This window comes from Lagenorhynchus albirostris, chromosome 11 (genome assembly GCF_949774975.1).
Source record: "Lagenorhynchus albirostris chromosome 11, mLagAlb1.1, whole genome shotgun sequence".
NCBI classification, from domain to species: Eukaryota; Metazoa; Chordata; class Mammalia; order Artiodactyla; family Delphinidae; genus Lagenorhynchus; species Lagenorhynchus albirostris.
Window position 1 is genome coordinate 48,101,726 of NC_083105.1, and position 24,008 is coordinate 48,125,733.

Below are 24,008 nucleotides of genomic sequence, written 5' to 3' on the forward strand. Positions count from 1 at the left end.
CCCTTTCTCTTTGGCCCTGTGTTCTGAAAAAATCCTCCTGGCAGAATTAGTAGAGCAGAAACAAAAGGGCAGAACTGATAGGATTAGTCTTTTTCTTCTAATGGAACCAAAAAAGAAGGGCAGAAATGAAGTGATAGGATTTGGAGTGTTGGGGGAAGAGATGAATGAGGCAAGGATTCTATCTTTCAAGGAATTGATACTGAAAATTTACCGAGTGTACCAAGCACTCCCCAAGGCCCCTATTGGTGAACAAGATGGTCATATTACCTGCCATCATAGAACCTAGCAGGATGACTCTGAATTTCCACCCAAAGAGAATAATGATATTGCTGACCGAAAGTCTAGAGGAAATGCAGTTGAGGAGTTGTTCGAGTTTTAGATGATGTACCACAGAATGAAGAGTTCAGTGGTAGAAAATGTAGAACTGAAGCTCAGGCTGGAGACAGAGCTATCAAGGTGATGGCTGGCTCCACACTTAAGACCTGATGAGTTCCCCAAAGGAGAGAAGAGACTAGACTGGGATAAGGCAGCAGGAGAACAAACAGCAGAGAATGAGAGGAATGACCAGAAGGCCAACCAACACAGGACCATATGGTGGTGTCTCAAAACCACAGGAGCCAAGTAATGGTACTGAATACTGCAGAAGTCAAAGAAAACGAAGTATGAGAAAACACACTGGATCTGGTCACTCTAAAAACAGTTCCTGTTGTTTGTGACTTTACCGTTATGAAAAGATGCAGACCAGCTGCTGCTGTTGCCCTGCATTCCACTGCTGTCCTATGTCACTCTGCCCTTGCTGTGCTTCCTGGAGGCTTCTCTGGGGGCATCTTCTGCTTAATATTTCGTAGCATTGTTCTTGACACCCTCCTTTGTTCTAAGAGATGGAGATACCTTGAGCATCTTTATGTTCTTGGCACTTAAACTCTGCACAGTAGACTTTTATGCTGGTCCAAGAGCCATTTCATACTTGCATTTATTAATGACAACTGACTAATCTTTAAAGAATGGTAGAAAATAAACAAGATTTCTCAGAAACAATGTTTAGAATGCTAAAAGTTTTGCAATATTTATGAGACCATCTAAAATTACAGAATTAGTTCAAATTCCTCATGTATTTGCAGACATCTGGAGATAGTGTCATTTAAAAAGCAAAAACCCAAAAGACACAGACCTACTAGAGAATGGACTTGAAGATATGGGGAGGGGGAAGGGTAAGCTGTGACAAAGCGAGAGAGTGGCATGGACATATATACACTACCAAACGTAAAATAAATAGCTAGTGGGAAGCAGCCGCATAGCACAGGGAGATCAGCTCTGTGCTTTGTGACCACCTAGAAGGGTGGGATAGGGAGGCTGGGAGGGAGGGAGACGCAAGAGGGAAGAGATGGGAACATATGTATATGTATAACTGATTCACTTTGTTATAAAGCAGAAACTAACACACCATTGTAAAGCAATTATACTCCAATAAAGATGTAAAGTAAAAAAAAAAAAAGCAAAAACCTAGCAAATGTGGCTATAAATACAGGGTTTTTATTTCTATTTGGAGAATTAATCAACTAACTTTTTGTTTATTTTGGCAAGATTCAAGGATGCAGAAATAGTCACAAAACAATTAATATCCAATGTAACCACTGCCTATAATACACATTTGTCATTTCTGCTTTGGATAGATTTAAAAAAGGGAACATAAAAAAAGTTGAAATTCCCCTATTCTCATTCCTAATCCCATTCCCCTCCCTCTCTTGAGACAATCATAATTATCAACTTGATGTTTATCTACTGAGTCCACGTTTTTATACATTGACTCTATAAACAGTAAGCACAATAGACCATATATACATACATATAAAAGGAATTGCTGGCCCATAGGGTATTAATCTTTATGGTAAGTTTCAATATCTAACAGGGAAAGCTGTCCTTATCTTTTTCACTATTGTTTTGGCTCTTCTTGAATGTCACTTTTAGAATCAGTTTGTCTAATTCATAAAAAAGAATCTTACTGGGATTTTGATTCAAATTGCATTGGATTAATAGATTAAATTGACATCTTTTCAGTTTGGATTCTTCCCAAATGAGAACATATCGTATTGTTCCTTTCTTTTCAGGTCTCCATTTTACATCCTTCAATAATGTTTTATCATTTTCTCCCTAGGTCTCTAGTATCTTTGGCTATTTTTTCTGAGGTAATTTATAATTTTTATTGCTATTATAAATTATATCTTTTTTCTGTTTTATTTCTAGTTGGTTATTTTTGACATATGGGACAATTATTGATTTTTGTATTTTGATCTTAGAGCCAGCAACACTGCTGCATTTTGTTTTATAAATATAACTAGCTTTTCAGTAGATGCTTTTGAATTTTCTATGTAAATAATAATCTCATCTGTAAAAATCATCAATTTGTCTCTTCCTTTCTTATGTATATATATGTGTGTGTGTGTGTATATTTTATATATATATATATATATATATATATATATATATATGCAGTTGTTTTTTGTTTTGCCAGGCCGCGTGGCTTGCAGATCTTAGTTCCCCGACCAGGGATCAAACCTGGGCCCTGGGCAGTGAAAGCACGGAGTCCTAACCCCTGGACCGCCAGGGAATTCCCTTATTTTCTTGTCTTAAAATCATTATAAAAATTATTACTTCAGGGAATAGTAACAATGATAGTGGGCATCCTTGTCTTATGCTGGACTTCAATAAAAAATGCTTTTAAAGTTTGATGTTTGCTGTAAGTTTTAGGTAGTTGCCCTTTATTACACTATAAAACTTTCCTTCTATTCACAGGTCTTTTAATTTTTAAAATATATGAATAAGTGTTCAGTTTTATCAAATACTTCTTTATGCATCTGGAGATGATCAAGTGTTTTTCTCCTTAATCTGTTAATATGGTAAGATTATAGTGATAGATCTGATAATATTGAATCATGCTTGTATTTACTCAGATAAACTCTACTTAGTTATTAGTTACTTAGGGCTTTTTGTCTCTTTTTTAAAGACACTGATGAATTAAATTTGTAACAAGAATTGTGCAACAGGATAATATGGAGCATAACTGATATCCTGTCCTCAGAGGTTACCAGAGGCTACAGTCCTTAGAGGATTTCAGTGGGGATATTGTCCTGTTGAGAATAGTTACTCAGTTCTCCAAGACTAAGTTCAAATTAGGCCCAGTTCTTGACTTGAGACTCTGGTTCCCACAGGGCAATACAGGTTCAGTCAGTTTGATAACTTTTACCATTGAGAGTTTAAAGGGAGGACCATGAAAAAATAGGTCACCTTTTGGAGGAACAGAGAGTTTATAACATCCCGTACCCCCAACTAAATCTGAAACTTGTGATCATATCTTGTCTGGAAGTTGATGAACCACTCAACTGGCAGAAGAGACATAATGAGTTTGAGTAGCATCCTCTGCCTTGCTGTGGAAAGTTTGAAGGAGTTTCTCACAGGTCAGTGGTCCCTAAGAAGATGGCAGGGGTGTTAGGAGTTTTACTCGTAGCCCCTAAGATGGACACAGCCTTGTAATAGAACCCTGGCAGCAAAAGACTGTAGGATATGTATGGTGGAATGTGCTCAGTTGGGGCAAAAGAAATTGAACTTCGTTCAGATCCCCCCTGTCCAACTGCCCGCCAGGACCAAACCATAGGACCCCTTTGGAGAACTAGCTTTTGGACACCTGCCACATGGAGGGAACTGATGTGATGCCAACTGGTATTAAACAGGAATCCAGGACAACCAACAGAAAGGGGACAGAAATGTCTCCATCATTTAGCTGGGATTGTTCATATAAAGGAACCATGATTATGTACAACTCATATAAGGGAAACAAACTTCAAGGGCAGTCATTTTCCCCTCCTTCCACCTTCCCAACCTAATACCAAAGGAGTAATGTAGTGGTTCTCTATTGCTGTGTAACAAATCACCACAAACAGAGTGGCTTAAAGTAACACAAGTGTATTAGCTCTCAGATCTATGTATCAGAAGTCCAAGTGAACTCAGCTGGGTTTCTGTGCTCCAGGTCTCACAAAGTCGAACTCAAGATTGGCCAGCTTGAGCTCTCATCTGGAGGCTCTAGAAAAGAACCTGCTTTCTAGTTCATTCAGATTTGGGCCCATATTCAGATTGTGTTGATTATAGAACCGCGGCCCCCTTTTCCTTGCTGATAGTGGGGGCCGCTCTTGCTTCCTGAAGGCTGCCTGCATTCCTTGACACATGGCTCCCTTCATCTTAAAGGCGGCAATAGTATTTTGAGTCGCCCTTATAGAGGCATATCTCATTTTATTGTGCTTTGCTTTATTGCATTTCACAGATGTTGCCTGTTTTTTGGTTACAAATCAAAGGTTTGTGGCAATCCTGCATTGAGCAAGTCTATCAGCACCATTTTTCCCACAGCATTTGCTCACTTCATGTCTGGGTGTCATGTTTTGGTAATTCTGGCACTATTTCAAACTTTTTCATTATTATTATATATGTTATGGTGACCTGTGATCAGTAATCTTTGATGTTAATATTGTCATTGTTTTGGGGCGCCACGAACTGCACCCATATAAGAAGGCAAACTTAATCGATAAATGTTGTGTGTGTTTTGACCTCTCCACCAACCAGCCATCCTCCTTTCTCTCTCCCTCTCCTTGGGCTTCCCTATTTCCTGGGACACAACAGTATTGTAATTAGGGCAATTAATAACCCTACGATGGCCCCTAAGTGTTCAAATGAAAGGAAGAGTCACACATCTCTCACTTTAAATCAAATGCTAAGATTAAGATTAGTGAGGAAGGCATGTCAAAAGCCAAGACAGGCCAAAAGCTAGACCTCTTGCACCAATCAGTTAGCCACATTGTGAATGCAAAGTAGAAGTTCTCGAAGGAAATTAAAAGTGCTACTCCAGTGAACACACAAACAATAAGAAAGCAAAACAGCCTTATTGCTGATATGAAGAAAGTTGTAGTGGTCTAGATAGAAGATCAAACCAGGCCACAATATTCCCTTAAGCCAAAGACTAATCCAGAGCAAAGCCCTAACCCCCTTCAATTCTATGAAGGCTGAGAGAGGTAAAGAAGTTGCAGGAGAAAAGTCTGAGGCTGGCAGAGGTTGGTTCCTGAGGTTAAAGGAAAGAAGCTGTCTCCATAACATCAAAGTGCAAGGTGAAGCAGCAAGTGCTGATGTAGATGCTGCAGCAAGTTATCTAGAAGATCTAACTAAGATCATTAATGAAAGTGGCTACACTAAACAACAGATTTTCAGTACAGATGAAACAGCCTTCTATTGGAAGAAGATGCCATCTAGGACTTTCATAGCTAAAGAGGAGAAGTCAATGCCTGGCTTCAGAGCTTCAAAGGACAGGCTGAATCTCTTGCTAGGAGTTAATGCAGCTGGTGACTTGAAGCCAGTGCTTATTTACCATTCTGAAAATCCTGGGGCCCTTCAGAATTATGCTAAATCTACTCTGCCTGTGCTCTATAAATGGAACAACAGTGCCTGGATGACAGCACATTTGTTTACAACATGGTTTACTGAATATTTTAAGCCCACTGCTGAGACCTGCTGCTCAGAAAAAAAGATTCCTTTCCAAACATTATCACTCACTGACAATGCACTTCATCACCGAAGAGCTCTGATGGAGATGTACAAGGAGATTCATGTTGTTTTCATGCCTGCTCACCCAACATCCATTCTGCAGTCCATGGATCAAGGAGTCATTTTGACTTTCAAGTCTTATTATTTAAGAACGACATTTCATAAGGCTTTAGCTGCTATAGATAGTGATTCCTCACAATGAATCTGGGCAAAGCCAATTGAAAATCTTTTGGAAAGAATTCGCCATTCTAGATGCCATTAAGAACATTCATGATTCATGAGATAAGGTCAAAATACCAAAATTAACAGGAGTTTGAAAGAAGTTGATTCCAACTCTCATGGATGACCTTGAGGGGTTCAAGACTTCAGTGGAAGAAGTAACTGCAGATGTGGTGGAAAAAGCAAGAGAACTGGAATTAGAAGTGGGAGCCCGAAGATGTGACTGCATTGCTGCAGTCTCATGCTAAAACTTGAACAGATGAGGAGTTGCTTCTTACGGATCAACAGAGAGTGGTTTCTTGAGATGGAATGAAGATGCTGTGAAGATCATTGAAATGACAACAAAGGATTTAGAAAATGCTATCAAACAGCATTGTGTGCTGCAGAGAAATCGTTCGTGAAGAGAAGAGTCACCAATGTGGTAAACCTCACTGTAGGCGTATTTTAAGAAACTGCCACAGCCATCCTAACCTTCAGCAACCTGACCTGTCAGCAGCCATCAACATCGAGTCAAGACCCTCCACCAGCAAAAAGACAACAAGTCACTGAAGTCTTACATGATGGTTAGCAGTTTTTAGGAATAAAGTATTTTTAAATTAAGGTTTGTACATTGATTTTGACATAATGCTACTGCACACAATACTCTACAGTATAGTGTAAACATAATGTTTATACTCAGTGGGAAACTAAAACATTTATGTGACTCATTTTAATGCAATATTCACTTTTCTGCAGTGCTCTGGAACTGAACCCACCATGTTTCCAAGGTATGACTGTACTTTGAATCTCTGACTCACCCCTCTGCTACCAGCCAGAGAAAACTCTGAGCTTACAGGCCCCTATGGGACTTCCCTGGTGGCACAGTGGTTAAGAATCTGCCTGCCAATGCAGGGGACATGGGTTCAATCCCTGGTCCAGGAAGATGCCACATGCCGCGGAGCAACTAAGCTCATGCGCCACAACTACTGAGCCTGCGCTCTAGAACCCGCGAGCCACAACTACTGAGCCCACGTGCTGCAACTACTGAAGACTGCGTGCCTAGAGCCTGTGCTCGGCAACAAGAGAAGCCACTGCAATGAGAAACCTAAGCACCACAACAAAGAGTAGCCCCCACTCGCCGCAACTAGAGAAAGCCCACGCACAGCAACCCAACGCAGCCAAAAATAAAATTAAATTAAAAAAAAAAAGGCTCCTATGATTAGAATTGGCCAACCCAGACAATCTCCCTTTTGCCATGCGATGTAACATAATCATGGCCCTGCTGACAACTTGATTTCAGATCTGGCCTCCAGAACCCTGAGACAATAAATTTCTGTTGTACTGAGACCATCTAATTTGTGGCACTTTGCTAAGACAGCCATAGCAAACTTATATAGTTAGTTTCCGAGACTTACCACTCGGAATTATGACTACTGTATTTTGTATTGAGTGAAAAATTATGGTACAACTCAGAACTGAAAAATCTGGCTTAGGCAGAGATAAGTGTCTTTGAATGACAGGTCCACACGGACTTCAAATAAAAATCTCACGACAGTAGTACTGCCTTGCAGGACTGTGAAGTAGTCTTTGATGGCATTAAAATCATCCTCCCAGGGCAAGTTGGGGTGGTGGTTGCCACGCTCAGTGGATGCCTTGAGTGGGTCAGAGAATTCCTGCCCTGGAGGTCAGCAGTCTCTGCTTGACTACTCACTTTAAACTGTTGCTGGTTGCTGAGGTGTTTGCTATTGTCTAGCATCTACAACTGGCTCCAGATGATTCCACTGTTGATGCTCAAAGTGGTTAAAAAGACACTGTGCCTTCTCCATGAAGAGGAACTGCCTCATAGGCACATGGACCTTCAAGTTTTTCCTCATGTGGCCAAACCTAGAAGGGGAAGCCAACTTCTATTTGTCTAGCTCCTAATTCAGGTCACCCTAACACTTGTGGGCTTCTTTTTTTTTAATGCCATGATATTTTCTGTTTCTTGATTGTGAGCCAACACTATCACTTACATAGATTATGTCAGACATTTTGGGTCAAACTGTTCCCTAGAACCCAAAATAAACAGCAGAAAGTTAAACCAAAAAAGCACGAATGACCCACCTTGCAGTACATGCTCAACAGAGGATAGCTCAGGATACTCATTGGCTGAGAGTCTTGGCAGCATAGTACACTTACTCTCATTGGCTGGAGCAAACAGGACAACTGCCTTACCAGCTCTAATTGGCTGTGACCATAGACGGCACTGAAAGGATGAGGGAAATAGATCTGTAAACAATATTGTAATGGATTATTATATAACTAATGAGGTTGAAAATTTAACTCACCCCAGCTCAGACAGGCAAATAAAAAATAACACTTTAATTTTGCCTACAATTATTTCTGAGGCTGTACTTGGAATTTAATAGGAAAATTAATTAAATGTCCAATATTATTTAAATCTGGTTATTTAAATCATTTGAACAGTGTCCAGTCTCTTTTATTTTACTATTTTAAAGGTAAGTCATAATTATTTTTTTTTATTCTTGAAGTATAGTTGATTTACAATGTTGTGTTAGTTTCAGGTGTGCAGCAAAAGTAATTCAGTTACACATACATATATTTTTTTTTCATATTCTTTTCCCTTATAGGTTATTACAAAATATTGAGTATGGTTCCCTGTGCTATACAGTAGGTCCTTGTTCGTTATCTCTTTTATATATAGTAGTGTGTAATCCCAAACTCCTCATTTATCCTCCCCCATTTCCCCTTTGGTAACCGTAAGTTTGTTTTCTATGTCTGTGGGTCTATTTCTGTTTTGTATATAAGTTCATTTATATATATATATATTTTAGATTCCACATATAAGCGATATCATATGATATTTGTCTTTGTCTGACTTACTTCACTTAATACGATAATCTCTAGTTCCATCCATGTTGCTGCAGTGTCCAGTCTCTTTTAAATAGAAATGTTCATAGGAGCTTGTGGTATTTAACAGTTTATCCTAAGAATTTCAATGATTAGTCATGCAGTAAATAGTCTGGTTTTAAAAAATAAATAGGTAGGTAGGTAGATAAATAGAAATGCTCATCTTTCTTTTAGATCTCCCTCATCCCTTGCTTTTCTAAGTTGGTATTCTAGTATTGGGGTGGGAGTGGAGGCGGTCCTGGCACGTGTTGTTCTGTCAATTCTGCTCACATCTGTTGCTTTCCAGCCGGCTGATGTCCTTTGACCACCTGGTTATTCCACAGTCTGTTAGTTTCTGATGCCACAATCTAGAGCTTATAGCCCCAACCCTACTAATAAAGTCTAACCCTATTCCCTTGCTCTGTGAGCCCCTTGGCTTTATCACTTACTCACTGCTTAGATTTGGGGGCTCCCTGTTTATTTCTGGTACAAAAGAAAACATCTCTTTCTTGATTTTAAGTTATGCTATATATGTACTTGTGTGTATTTAAATTTATATTTATATGTATTTAAATTTTATTTGCTGTTTTATGCAGCATCTCTAAGTGTTTGAAGGGAGTATACATATTTCATCTACAGCAGTTATTAATCAGAAAACAGACTAAATTTTGAAAATTAAAATAAGTAATACACAAATTATCTTTGTTAAAAAAGGGGGCATCATTATAGATAAGATCAAATCCCCGTCAAGTCCCACCCACACTCCCGTCCCTCATAGAAATATATCTGTAACTTGCTTTTTTACCCAACTGCATGCTGTGGAGAGCTATCCAGGTTGGCACAGACCTACCATACCCTTTAACTCAAACCACCACATACACAGTTTGAGTGTACACGTTATAAGCCATTCTTCTATTCATGATTCAGTGTTTCCTGTTTCTCCCTATGAGGAACTCTGCAATGGACATGCTTGTACATGTTTTCTTGTGCACAACTGCCAGTGTTTTTCAAAAGTAGAGACTAATATCTGGAATGGCTGGCTCACAGCATATGTATATTTTTATTTTATTCAATATTGCCAAATTTCCCTGTTCAACATGGCTCTGTCAGTTTTATATTCCCATTAGCAGTGTGTATGTATGTCTTTTCACACCCATGTCAACCCATTTTATTAATGGCTTTAATTTTTGACAGTATAATGCTTGAAAATTATCTCAATATTCTAAATATAATCAAATTTTTTTGATAATTGGTGACATTCAGCTTCTTTTTATATGTCCATTGGCCAATTGTATTTATTTTTCTATAAATAACTTATCCTATGATTTTTTTCCATGTTCCCATTGGTTTATTTGAGTTTTCCATTTTTGTAGGTGTGTCTTATGGATCTAAAAACTAATCTTTTCTGCATTATATGTATGGCAAATATTATCTCCTAATCTGTTGCTTGTCTCTGAACTACACTTAAACATATTGGACATATTATTGAAGGCTTATGATGCCTTTTGTAGTAGAGAACTTTTACATGCTGTTCAAATTTATCCGTCTTGATGCAGTCAAACATATCAATTTATTCCTTTACGTCTTTTGCATTTAGGGCCTAGTTTAAAACGACTTCTAGCTTCCCAGCCATAAACATATTCTCCTACGTTTTCTTCTGATATATTTACAGTTTTGTTTCTTTACATTTGGGTCTTTAGTCCCTCTAGAATTTATTTTCATGAATGGTGTTAGGTAGAGAACCTAACTTTAGCAAAACAAATGATCAACTGTCCCAAAGCCATTTACTGAGTTGTTAGAACTTCCCCACTGAAACTGACTCCATCTTTATTGTACATACCACTCTAACTTGGGTGAAATAGCCATCTGCAGGCATAACCCACACTATGAAAAGGCTTACACGTCGACTGCTGAAACTAGGCAAATACACCAGACTTATTTAAGAGAGCAGGATGTATCCTTAAAATGAGAATAGTAACTTAGTTATTTCAGAGCCTCTCTGGAATAATACAGTTGTCCCTTGGAATCCACGGGGGATGGGTTCCAGGACAGCCCCACACCAAAATCCGTGGATGCTCAAGTCCCTTATATAAAATTCTGTATTTGCATATTATCTATGTGCATCCTCCCACATAACTCTAAATCATCTCTATATTACTTGTAATACTTAATACAATATCAACTATGTGTAAACAGTTGTACATACAATCTGATTGCTATGTAAAAAGTTGCCAGTGCACAGCAAATTCAAGTTTTGCTGTTTGGAACTTTCTGGAATTTTTTTCCCCGAATATTTTTCATCTGAGGTTGGTTGAATCCCCGGATGCAGAACCTGTGAATACGGAGGGCCAACTCTATATAGTAAAGGAGGGTTACATTTATATACAGGAAGCATATAAAAAGGAGAAACAAATAGTAAGAATTTGATCAATTCACTAGAGAAATACATAAAATTTTCCAGGCCTTTCCATAGTTTGAAAGAAATAGCTTTCTACATTAGTCTACTCCTTTCTCTCTGATTATATGCCCATTAAACTTTCAACTAGCTTATCCAGTTTCATAGGTACCTTGATGCCAAAGGAGGGGATGCCCATAAAGAAGAAATGAGTAAATCTATCTTTCTGAACTGAAAAATTGATACTCTGTTGTACAAATCAGTCCTTTAAGAGACTTTAATCGTGTAGTTTAAACAGGTCAAGCCATACAGTTTTCTGGAATTCTAATTCTGTGGTTTTATCTCCAGTGCTTGCATAGTGCCTGGTATATAGAAAATACTCAGTACATTTTTTGAATGAATGGATGGCTAAAACTATCACTGTTGTTTGGTTAGGTTAACAGCTGAAATGCTATGACTCATAGTCGTTTCCCCCCCTAGTATTACCGTGTAAATGATTTCTTTCTGCAGTAGAATACAGGCCTGCAGCTTGAAGTAGAGCTCATCACATTCAAGGCAGACCGCAAATACCTCATTCATTTACTCACTCATACAATAAAAATTAACTAAGTACCCATTAACCACGGTGCTACGCTCTGGGGAATACAATTAAAAAAACAAAAACCACCACAGTTCTTGTATTTAACCAGAGTGGAAGGTAGAGGGAACTGCAATTGCAGGTAGTTGAAGTTCTAAGCAGCAGATTGAACACAGTGGGGAAACCAAGCTATCTGCACTCAGAAATGAGAGAAGACTAGCAGTCCTTAACTGGAGAGGACCATGGACCTCCAGGGTCCCACTCATTCAGCTTAGGTTCATGTGTCAAGTACAAAGTTAAAAACTCCAGGCCTTCCCAGAAGACTGGGGAATCACACAGATTAGCGGACCAAGAACTGTTGGACATTTAGGTGCTTTCCAATTTTTTTCTATTATCAATAGTTCTGTGATAAACTTCCCTAGACAAAAATCCTTGTGCACATCTTAACTTCCTGCAAGTGGATTCTTTGGGTCAAAGAAAGGCTATGTCAATTTACAGTTTTATGAGTGCTATAAGAGGGTACTTGTTTTCCCATACCCTTGATTACTAAATTTGGAAAGATATGGAGTTCTAGGTCTCTGTGAAAATGAAAACAAAATGTTTGCCAATTTTATATGTTGAAAATTTCCATTTACCTTTTCATTTCAGAACTATTTTCATCAGTTAAAAAAACTTGTATGGTGTTTATAGAAAAAGGAATTCACTTTACATTATATTACAATGATTGCTGGAGTCTTGTTTGTTTGTATTAAAATTCCTGAGTTGATGGGACTTCCCTGGCGGTCCAGTGGTTAAGACTCCATGCTTCCAATGCAGGGGGCGTGGGTTCAATCCCTGGTCAAGGAACTAAGATCCCACATGCCACTCGACCGGCCAAGAGAAAAAAAAAAAAAATTCCTGAGTCGAAGCAGAAGTGCGCTTTAACTTGTGGGTTTAAGGCAGAGGTGTCTTAGGAGGAAAAAAGATGGAAAAGGTTAAGACAAAAATGTAATACGATAGGAAATGGAGATAAAAAGAGCAAAAGTGAGAAAGGAAAATGATGGAGACGTGAGAGGGCCTGACTCCTGCCACCATGTGCCCTGCTTGTACTTGCCCACTTTCTTGTGTAGTTGCCCTGTCTGATGTTTTCGGTTCAAACATTGAGCAACTACAGCTTCCTTTATCATTAGAGGAGGAAATGAAAGAGCAAGCATAATTACAGGCTGAGGAGTAATTACTGGAGCCAAAATGAGAAATCAGCACAGAATGTTTCTTTAAAGGGAAAATCCACAAGTTGAGACTTGCTAAATCATCAGGATTCTAGGGCTCTGACCCTCTGACGTTAGTCATTCCTTCCTTTTCAACGGTTCCCTCCCTCGTTTTCTAACTGGTTGTTGTGTTGTTAATAAACACAGCAGGGCCCTTCAAATCTCTTTGAAAAGTCTGAGAATGAATTCAAATTCTAATAAGCAGCATTTCTGAACGTTGAAAAAGAAATCAGTTGACTACTTATTTTATTTCTTTCTTCCTCTTAGGATTTTCCCCCTTTAAGGGAATTCACTGAACTAAAATTTAAAACTTTGAAGAGGCTTTAGTTTTAAGATGACAGAAGAGGAAGTTTCTCTATAAATAAGTTTAAGGTTTAGAAAACCAAAGGTAGCAATGGCTCCCTCTAACTACCAGAAAATGCTACAATCTAACCGTGGTTTTTTTTCGACCTTAGAGGCTGTCATTTCTTTTAAAAATCTCGGTCAGGCTGTTTTCTATCTTTCATCACCTTACTTAAAGTGTCCTCATCACTTTTAAGTTATTTAGAGACATAAAACTAAATACGTCACATAAAAATAGGAACAGGGACTTCGCTGGTGGCACAGTAGTTAAGAATCTGCCTGCCAGTGCAGGGGACGCGGGTTCGATCCCTGGTCTGGGAAGATCTCACATGCCGCGGAGCAACTAAGCCCACGAGCCACAACTACTGAAGCCCGTGCGCCTAGAGGCCGTGCTTGGCAACAAGAGAAGCCACCACAATGAGAAGCCAGCGCACCACAAAGAAGAGAAGCCCCTGCTCGCCGCAACTAGAGAAAGCTCGCGCACAACGACGAAGACCCAACGCAGCCAAAATTAAATAAATAAAAATATAAATAAAAATAGGAACAAAAATTAATAGAGTAATTTCAAAAAGTACATTTCTGACTATTTTTTAAAGTAGGGCTGGGGTAGGGGGATTAGGGAAATGTTGGTCAAAGGGTAAAAACCTGCAGTTAGAAGATGAGTAGGTTCCGGGGATCTAATGCACAGCACTGTGATTATAGTTAACAATATTGTAGTATATATTTCAAAGCTGCTAAGAGACTGGATCATAAATGTTCTCACCACGAAAAAGAAATGATGATTATGTGAGGTGATGGAGGTATTAGCTAATGCTATGGTGGCAATCATACTGCAATATATGTATCAAATCACATGTTGTACCTTAAACCGACACAGTTTTATATGTCAATTATATCTCAATAAAAATAAAAAATAAAAGCAAGTTAAAAAAAACCCAAAACAAAAAAAACAAAATACAAGATAGACCAATGGATATCTATTTAACAGAGTATTTCATCACTGAAAACTTTCCAAACAATAAGTGCTGGAGAGGGTGTGGAGAAAATGGAACCCTCCTGCACTGTTGGTGGTAATGTAAATTGGTACAACCACTATGGAGAACAGAATGGAGGTTCCTTAAAAAACTAAAAATAGTAGCAAGCCCACTCCTGGACATGTATCCGGAGAAAACCATAATTCGAAAAGATATATGCACCACAATGTTCCTTGCAGCACTATTTACAATAGCCAAGACATGGAAGCAACCTAAGTGTCCATCGATAGAGGAATGGATAAAGATGTGGTACATATATCCGTATACAATGGAATATTACTCAGCCATGAAACAAGAATGAAATGATGCCATTTACAGCAACAGGGATGGACCTAGAGATGATCATACTAAGTGAAGTAAGTCAGACAGAGAAAGACATACATCATATGATACCACTCATATGTGGAATCTAATTTTTTTAAAAAAGATACAAATGAACTTATTTACAAAACAGAAACAGACTCACAGACACAGAAAACAAACTTAACGGTTACCAAAGGGGAAAACGTTGTGGGGGTGATAAATCAGGAGCTGGGGATGAACACACGCACACTACTATATATAAGACACATAACCCACGAGGACCCACTGCATAGCGCAGGGAACTCTGCTCAGTACTCTGTAATGACCTATGTGGGAAAAGAATCTGAAAAAGAATGAAAATATGTATGTGTAGAACTGAATCACTTTGCTGTACAACTGAAACTAACACAACATTGTATATCAACTACACTCCGATAAAATTTATAAAGAAAGAGTATTGTAAACCTAAAGAAATAGGAATCCAGTTCAAGAGGCAAAGCGTCTATTCGGGATCAAAGAATTGCAATTTGGGGTACCCAGATTTAGACAGAAACCCAAATAGGGTCTTGATTGCTGGAGAAGGGCTCAGGGTTTTTACAGGGGAAAAGAGAGGAAGATGAGGTAAGTTGTTTTTTAAGAGGAGTTCGTTGGTGTAAGATGAGGTCATCGATCAGGTGAAATGTTCATTGGTAAAAGATGAGGAAAAGCTGGCGGCCTCTAGGTCAAAGTCCATTGATATGTCCTGGTCCTTTCAGCAGAATATTCTCGTTTCTTTGCTGACTTCTTGGATTGTTGGCAGTTTGGTCCAGTTCAGGAGTCAGAAAAACAGGATGTGCAAGGCAGTTCCTCTGGAATACCTGCTCCAGATCTATTTTAAATGGCTCCACTTATGTCATCTTCCATGGTATCAATTTACTTGATTTGTGATATGTTTCTACATCAGTGGATGTTTAAAAACATTTATTTCTAAAATTTCAGTAAAGCCAATATGACTTCAATTGTGGAAACAAGTCCCTTAAAATTTAAACACCAATTTTAAAAAAAGTAGAGTCCTTATCACAATTAAAAATAAATAAATAAGGTTAAAAAAATAAAAAGGAAAGTAGGATCTAGATCAGAACTGTGTCCGGCATAGCCATTTAGCAATAATGTGGAAAGGAAAGCGACCATGACCAGCTGTGTTGGGAGTCTCTTGCATTGCCACTGCAGCCCTCTCAGCCAGGCATCAAAATATTTGAAGCAGGAATTTGGCTGTGGTCCTTAACTCATTTTTTTAAAACAAATATTTATACAGTGCAAGATGTCCGAAAGACAGCCTGATCAAAACATACAAAGTCCCTGCCTTTTTGGAGCTTGCAGGGCAGTGAAGGAGAAAGGCTAGAAACAAACAAGTAAATATATAATTGCAAATTGGGATGAAGATTTGGAAGGAAAAGAAATGGGTTCTTAAAAGAGAGACTAACAGAGGGGCATCTGGATGTAGATGTAGACACAGCCTTCCTGAGATCTGCATTAGGGGAAGCTATCTAAGCAGAGGGTGGGGAGAGCTTTGCAGGAGACAGAAAGAAACTCCGACAGAGACACCATGAGTAATGATCACTTGATTACTCAGAGAGCTGCAGCATTTGGGGACATGTTAATATTTTCTTCTTCATATATGTGTCACTGCACAACAGTTTAGTATTTTGCATAGGGCTATGTTCTCTGGCCTTTAGACTGACAGCTCTGCACAGTGTGCTGCATGCAAAGGACCCTTGACTCACGCTACCCACTGAATAAAGGACTATTTCTTTGAGTCTGCCTAGTTGGGAAAGTCCCCTTGGTTAGATTGCTTCACCCATGGATTTTGCATTCCTAGCATCTAACAGAGTGTCTGCCATAATCAGTGCTCAATAAATATTTGTGGAATAGTGAATAAAAGACCAAGTGGATGAATAAATCTTCTACTACATTCAAATGTCTATTTCCATGTGTCCAGTGAAACCACTCATTTAGTCATTCAGTCATTAAATGAATAATCAATGAACAGGGCGTGCCAGGCATTGTGCCAGGGCTGGGGGTACAAAAGTGAGCAGAAACAGACAAGACCTTGCCCTCGTGGAGCTTATAGTCTACATATTACAAAAGTCAGAGGTAGAAAATTAATCAAGCACATATTGTATTTTCTTTATTGTCAGGAGAGACTAGGCACAGTGTCACACCTTGATTTAGTCACATAATTTCCAGAAGCCCAGAGCAGGGCTCCTTGGTGAGTTGAAGCCAGAGTCTACTATTCAGGCTAAGGTACAGATGGTGAAACCCTGGACTGGGGTTGGCCTCTTATAAGAAACACGGTTCTGTTGCAATCCAGAGGACAGAGTGCCCACAACCAGGGAGTAAGTCTGATTTCAAGTGACAGCGCCTTTTGGAGCCAGGTTCCACCCTTCGCCCAGTGCCTGCAGATTGGGGTGGCGATGAACTGAGAAGCAGCAAAGCAGAGAAGATTCCACGAAGAGAGGATTAGAGAGATGCCACGGGTCAGCACCAACATCTCAAGAATGTGCCATGGGTGGTCTCACTGCCCTTGTTTCCAGGAAGGTTGCCCTTTCCCATCAAAGCTGACAGTTAGGTCCCCTTACTGAGGGCTGGGGTGGAGGTGAGGGAGTGGAGGGGTATCTCAGGCCAGGTTTGCTCCTAGGAAGGGAATTACAACCTTCCTGCTTCTCTGCATAGATTTGGCAGTAGGACACCATCCTTTTGTAACCTCCCTATCAGACCACCACGGAGGTTAGACTAGTCACTCAACAACCAATCTGCACAGAGGAACTTGTGCTGAGTAGACTGCTCAGCTTCAAAGCTCACTGCTCTTTGTTTATATCGCATTTAGAATAAAACAAAAGCTTCATAAAGAATCAATGTATCTCGGACTGCTCACATTGAGAGAGAAAAAAATTTTTTTAATAAATTTATTTTTGGCTGCGTTGGGACTTTGTTGCTGGGCACCGGCTCTCTCTAGTTGCGGTGAGCAGGGGCTGCTCTTCCTTGCGGTGTGCGGGCTTCTCATTGCGGTGGCTTCTCTTGTAGCGGAGCACGGGCTCTCTAGGCGCGCGGGCTCGGTAATTGTGGCTCGCAGGCTCTAGAGTGGAGGCTCAGTAGTTGTGGTGCATGGGCTTAGTTGCTCCGCGGCATGTGGGATCTTCCCGGACCAGGGCTCGAACCCGTGTCCTCTGCATTGGCAGGAGGATTCTTAACCACTGCGTCATCGGGGAAGTCCGAGAGAGAAATTTTTAGGAGAATTGTTCAGAGAAACTCCTTTCACTGAGCTGATGGCTACTGTTCCTTCCTCAAATGATAGATTCCTGTCTGTGACTTGATAGCTTCTAGTTCTCCAGACCCAAAGTAAAGAGGGATACATCAGATATACTACACACACACACACACACACACACACACACACACACACACACACACACACACACACACACACACACACACACTATGCATTTATGTGCACTAACAAGAAAGTTTTACCTATTGAGTGATTGTTTTCTAAAAAAGAGGCTCTAAAGATTACAAGTATAGGTTCCATGGCCATACTGCCTGGTGTTCTAGCTCTGACACCAACTCTCCCATTCTCTGCATGCCTCAGTTTCCTCATCTATAGAATGGGGATAACAGGATTATTGCAAGGATTAAATAAGTTAATACATATACTGTTATTATTGTTTATGATAATAACATGGGAATCCCCCCTAAAGGAATTTTAAGGGCCATAAAAAATACTGCTGTTGGGCTTCCCTGGTGGCGCAGTGGTTGGGAGTCCACCTGCCGATGCAGGGCACACGGGTTCGTGCCCCGGTCCGGGAGGATCCCACGTGCCGCGGAGCGGCTGCGCCCGTGAGCCATGGCCGCTGAGCCTGCGCGTCCGGAGCCTGTGCTGCGCAACGGGAGAGGCCACAACAGTGAGAGGCCCACGTCCCGCAAAAAAAAAAAAAAAAAAAAAAAATACTGCTGTTATCCAGTCCTGACTGCCTTCTTTCTCGTCTCTCTCAAATGCTAAGCTCTTTCCTGCCTCAGAACTTCGGCCCTTGCTGTATCGTCTTAGAAACCTCTTCCCCAGTCTTGTGCATGGCAGACCCCCTTTCATCCTTGAGCTCCGGGCTCAGATGTCACCTCCTCAGAGGGGCCTTCTTAAAAGCAGCCCCTCCTCTATCCCTCGAGACTATCACATTCTCCTTTTTTTTTTTTTTTTTTAATTTGGCTGTACTGCACAGCATGCGGGATCTTAGTTTCCCAACAAGGGATCGAACCCGTGCTCCCCTGCAGTGGAAGCGCAGAGTCCTAACCACTGGACCGCCAGGGAAGTCCCCTACATTCTCCTTGTTTATGCTCTTCACAGAGTCGATCATGCTCTGAAGTCACCCCTGTTTACTTCTCTACTTGTCGATCATCTTCCATCACTGGAACTTAAGCTCCACAGGGGCAGTGATGTTGTTGTCTTGTTTGCCATGACATCCTGAAGGCCTCAGGCAGTGGTTCTCAAAGTATGGTCCATGGACCCCCTGGAAGGGTCTTGTAAGGTCAAAAGTCTCTTCATAATAGTAAGACTTCCTTTGCTTTTTCACCGTGTTGACTTCTGCCCTGATGGTGCAAAGGCAATGGTGGGTAAAACTGTTGGCCCCTTGGCATGAAGTCAAGGCCGCGGCACCAGCTTTACTAGCAGTCATTATATTCTTCTTCACCTCCGTGTACTCACAGGAAAAAAAAAGCCAGTTTCACTTACAAGTCACTTAAGAATGTCCTCGAAGAAGCAGTCAAAATTATTTATTTTATTTAGTCATTACCCTTGAGTACGTGACTTTTCAGGATTCTGTATGATAAAATGGGAAGTACACATAAAACACTCTGGCTGTACACTGAAGTATGTACATTGGTTATTTTCAGGAAGAACTCACTCCTGATTGAGTTATGAGCTGGAGTAAAGTGCTTTTTTCATGGACATAATTTTCAGTGGAAAGAACAACAATATATCATGGACAGGAACACGGAACTAAAGATGTGGTTTTTGAGAATTACCAGCTTAGAACTGATAGTGAAAGATAATGTCTAATAAGTATCTGACACTGGTTTACCCACTGGCTGACAGACAAGTTTTCTGCTCTCAAGGAGCTTCCTTTTTGTTTTTTTTAAATTTATTTTTAAATTCTTTTATTTTTGTCTGTGTTGGGTCTTGGTTGCTGCATGCGGGCTTTCTCTAGTTGTGGCGAGCGGGGGCTACTCTTTGTTGCAGTGCGCGGGCTTCTCATTGCGGTGGCTTCTCTTGTTGCGGAGCACAGGCGTGGGGGCTTCAGTAGTTGTGGCTCGCGGGTTCTAAGGCACAGGCTCAGTAGTTGTGGCAAACGGGCTTAGTTGCTCCGTGGCATGTGGGATCTTCCCAGACCAGGGCTCGAACCCGTGTCCCCTGCATTGGCAGGTGGATGCTTAACCACTGAGCCACCAGGGAAGCCCCTCTCAAGGAGCTTCTAAGAGAATAAAGAAAGAGTAGAGGTCAGGATTGAGGTTTGCTGAATATTCGAAGCTAGGGGCAAGGAAGAAAAAGACAAGTCAACAGGAAACCACTTAGGAAATGCATTAGTTAAAGAAACATTTCTGCAAGCAGTATTGCTTATTATTAGCAAAGCAGACCGGTTACGGGCTACACGCCAAAATGTTCAGACAATCCTCTTATAACTGTAACTGTAATGGTTTTATCCAGCAAAATGAGATTCTACTCACACTAATACTACTTTAAAGGATCTTGCTTTTCTTCCTTTAATAGAGAATCCTTGCTTGCCCAGAGAATTCTCAATACGAGAACATCCTGAATTAATGGGCAAGTGTCAATACCACAGGTATCCCTAATTATGAACACTTCGTCAGATTCACAATAAGAATGACAATTAATTTTTCATCCCTGTGTCACATACATCGTTGTATTCATTCCAAAAGTGACTTAAGTAGATGTATAACTGATTCGCTTTGCTGTACAGCAGAAACTAACACAACATTGTAAATCAACTATACTCCAATAAAAGTGAGTTTTTTAAAAAGTGACTTACATTTAGAGTGCAATCACAAACCTTAAACTTTTAAAAATAATCCTCTTAATAAACTCAACTTGCATTTTTCTTCCCCAAAGACACTGGCCACAACCAGAGTTTAAACAAGACTTTCTCCCGTCGTCCATGTTGTGACTGTGCATGCATTCTGGGTTAGCCCAGAGTCTGAGGTTGTTGAGCCTGAATCAGTGCCCTATGAGGCAGATGCTGGAGAAAACAAGTCTCATTTTCATAGGCTGAGGGCAGCAAACTGCATTCCTTCAACCTCAAGTGTCATGGAGAAAACTCTTCCAATTAGAAAAGAAGGCTCCCGGAAAAGCATATGGAACATTTTTAATTTTACTTAAAATTTTAGAAATTATGCATTGAGATTTTAAAATAAAATTTTAGAACGAATTTAAATAGAAGGAGTAACAGATCTAGGACAACCAGCTGTTCCACATTAGGAATAATATTAGAAATTGGGGCCAGAGAAGTGGCCCAAAATGTCCCTCTTGGTCACTCCATGTTTAGCAGCAACCCCTATTTATTTATTAATCACATGTATGTATGTACGTATGTATTCATTCTTTTAATCTTCCTGAGAAGTTCTGCAAATGGCTTCACCATTTCCCTCCTCCTGAGCTGTTTTCCTCATGCTTTGCTTACATCTTTTCTGGTTCCAGACACATATCTTGGGTCAGAGAGTCCACTCCTAAGACTTCTAATCTCACCTGTAGTGACTTCCAAAGCCTCCTTGAAGCCACAAGATCACCTGGTTCAACACCTGTACCTTGAAATCTGATCATTCAAGATTCCAGTCCAGGGGGACTTCCCTGGTGGCACAGTGGTTAAGACTCTGCGCTTCCGAGATAAACCCACGCACACATGGCCACCTTATCTTTGATAAAGGAGGCAGGAATGTACAGTGGAGAAAGGACAGTCTCTTCAATAAGCGGTGCTGGGAAAACTGGACAGGTACCTGTAAAAGTATGAGATTAGATCACTCCCTAACACCATACACAAAAATAAGCTCAAAATGGATTAAAGACCTAAATGTAAGGCCAGACACTATCAAACTCTTAGAGGAAAACATAGGCAGAACACTCTATGACATAAATCACAGCAAGATCTTTTTTGACCCACCTCCTAGAAAATGGAAATAAAAAAAAAATAAACAAATGGGACCTAATGAAACTTAAAAGCTTTTGCACAGCAAGGGAAACCATAAACAAGATGAAAAGACAATCCTCAGAATGGGAGAAAATAGTTGCAAACGAAGCAACTGACAGTGGATTAATCTCCAAAATATACAAGCAGCTCATGCAGCTCAATAACAGAAAAACAAACCACCCAATCCAAAAATGGGCAGAAGACCTAAATAGACATTTCTCCAAAGAACATATACAGACTGCCAACAAACATATGAAAGAATGCTCAACATCATTAATCATTAGAGAAATGCAAATCAAAACTACAATGAGATATCATCTCACACCAGTCAGAATGGCCATCATCAAAAAATCTAGAAAGAATAAATGCTGGAGAGGGTGTGGAGAAAAGGGAACACCATTGCACTGCTGGTGGGAATGTGAATTGGTACAGCCACTATGGAGAACAGTATGGAGGTTCCTTAAAAAACTACAAATAGAACTACCATATGACTCAGCAATCCCACTACTGGGCATATACCCTGAGAAAACCATAATTCAAAAAGAGTCATGTACCACAATGTTCACTGCAGCTCTATTTACAATAGCCAGGACATGGAAGCAAACTAAGTGTCCATAGACAGATGAATGGATAAAGAAGATGTGGCACATATATACAATGGAATATTACTCAGCCATAAAAAGAAACGAAATTGAGCTATTTGTAATGAGGTGGATAGACCTAGAGTCTGTCATACAGAGTGAAGTAAGTCAGAAAGAGAAAGACAAATACCGTATGCTAACACATAAATATGGAATTTAAGGGAAAAAATGTCATGAAGAACCTAGGGGTAAGACAGGAATAAAGACACAGACCTACTAGAGAATGGACTTGAGGATATGGGGAGGGGGAAGGGTGAGCTGTGACAAAGCAAGAGAGAGGCATGGACATATATACACTACCAAATGTAAGGTAGATAGCTAGTGGGAAGCAGCCGCATAGCACAGGGAGATCAGCTCGGTGCTTTGTGACCGCCTGGAGGGATGGGATAGGGAGGGTGGGAGGGAGGGAGACGCAAGAGGGAAGAGATATGGGAACATATGTATATGTATAACTGGTTCACTTTGTTATAAAGCAGAAAGCTAACACACCATTGTAAAGCAATTATACTCCAATAAAGATGTAAAAAAAAAGACTCTGTGCTCCCAATGTAGGGGGCCTGGTTAGGGAACTAGATCCCTGGTTAGGGAACTAGATCCCACATGCATGCCACAACTAAGAGTTCACACGGCACAACTAAGGAGCCCACGAGTGCGACTGCGAAGCCTACCTGCCAACAACTAACGAGCCCACGTGCCACAACTAAGGAGCCTGTGAGCCGCAACTAAGACCTGGGGCAACCAAATAAATAAAATAAATATATAAAAAAAGATTCTAGTCCATTCTCAGCATTAAGTATCCCAAAACAATAAAAGATGGCTTAAATTGTTTGTTTATTTATTTTTAGGCCATGCAACACGGCTTGTGGGATCTTGGTTCCCTGACCAGGGATTGAACCACTGGGCCACCAGGGAATTCCGTTTTTATTATTTTAATAAATGCACACAAAACAAAAAACTCTTCAACCTACCAACCATTTATAATACCATCTCTGTTAATCTTTACTGTTAAAGGTAAAGGTTCCACAAGCACTTGAAAAGAATGTGTGTCCTCTGCTTGTTGAGAAAAGGGTCCTCATGAAACCTATTAGACAACTTTACTCTCAGGCCACTTGCTCTATCCGCTTCTGATAGAGGTGTGTTAAAAATCTCGATTATCCTTTTAATTTTATTATTGCTTGTTATGTTGTTCATGATTGCTTTCTCTCTGTTACACTTTTTCTTCGCTTTTTCCCCCCCCTCTTTTCCAACTTTCTGTTGAAGAGATGCAAGGGAGGATCTGGATGCCTTGTTCCAAACTCCTGCTCTGATGGGAAAAACCCAGTAACTGCTGGTACGCATGTACTTTTTGAAAGTGGAGAAATCGATTTAGCCCCTCATGCACTCTCCTGCTTTGCCTACGAGAAGTCCAGAAGCTTGTCAAAGGATGACGAGTCCTCATCCTTCACCTGTCACCTCTGCGTTTCTGGCCCTTCCTGAATGGGAGAATGGAATACAGGAGCAATGAAAGACAGGGAGACCGGGAGGGTGAGGCAGAGCACAGGCAGCTCCTGTAGTTTTTAGTGGATAATTC

General features: G+C 40.3%; 1 protein-coding gene across 2 annotated transcripts in view; it reads right to left on the reverse strand.

The window, feature by feature from the left end:
• Positions 1 to 16,749: 16,749 nt before the first annotated feature.
• The window catches only part of SLC35E3 (solute carrier family 35 member E3), a 31,395-nt gene continuing 24,136 nt past the window's right edge, over positions 16,750 to 24,008 (reverse strand). The window contains exon 4 of one of the 2 annotated variants that reach the window (XM_060165453.1): positions 16,750 to 17,026. In XM_060165453.1, coding sequence (XP_060021436.1) covers positions 16,847 to 17,026 — 180 coding nt within the window. In that variant the 3' untranslated portion in view covers positions 16,750 to 16,846. Of the gene's footprint in view, positions 17,027 to 17,115; positions 17,802 to 24,008 lie in introns of those variants that run through there. The other variant, XM_060165455.1, reaches the window with a different exon arrangement.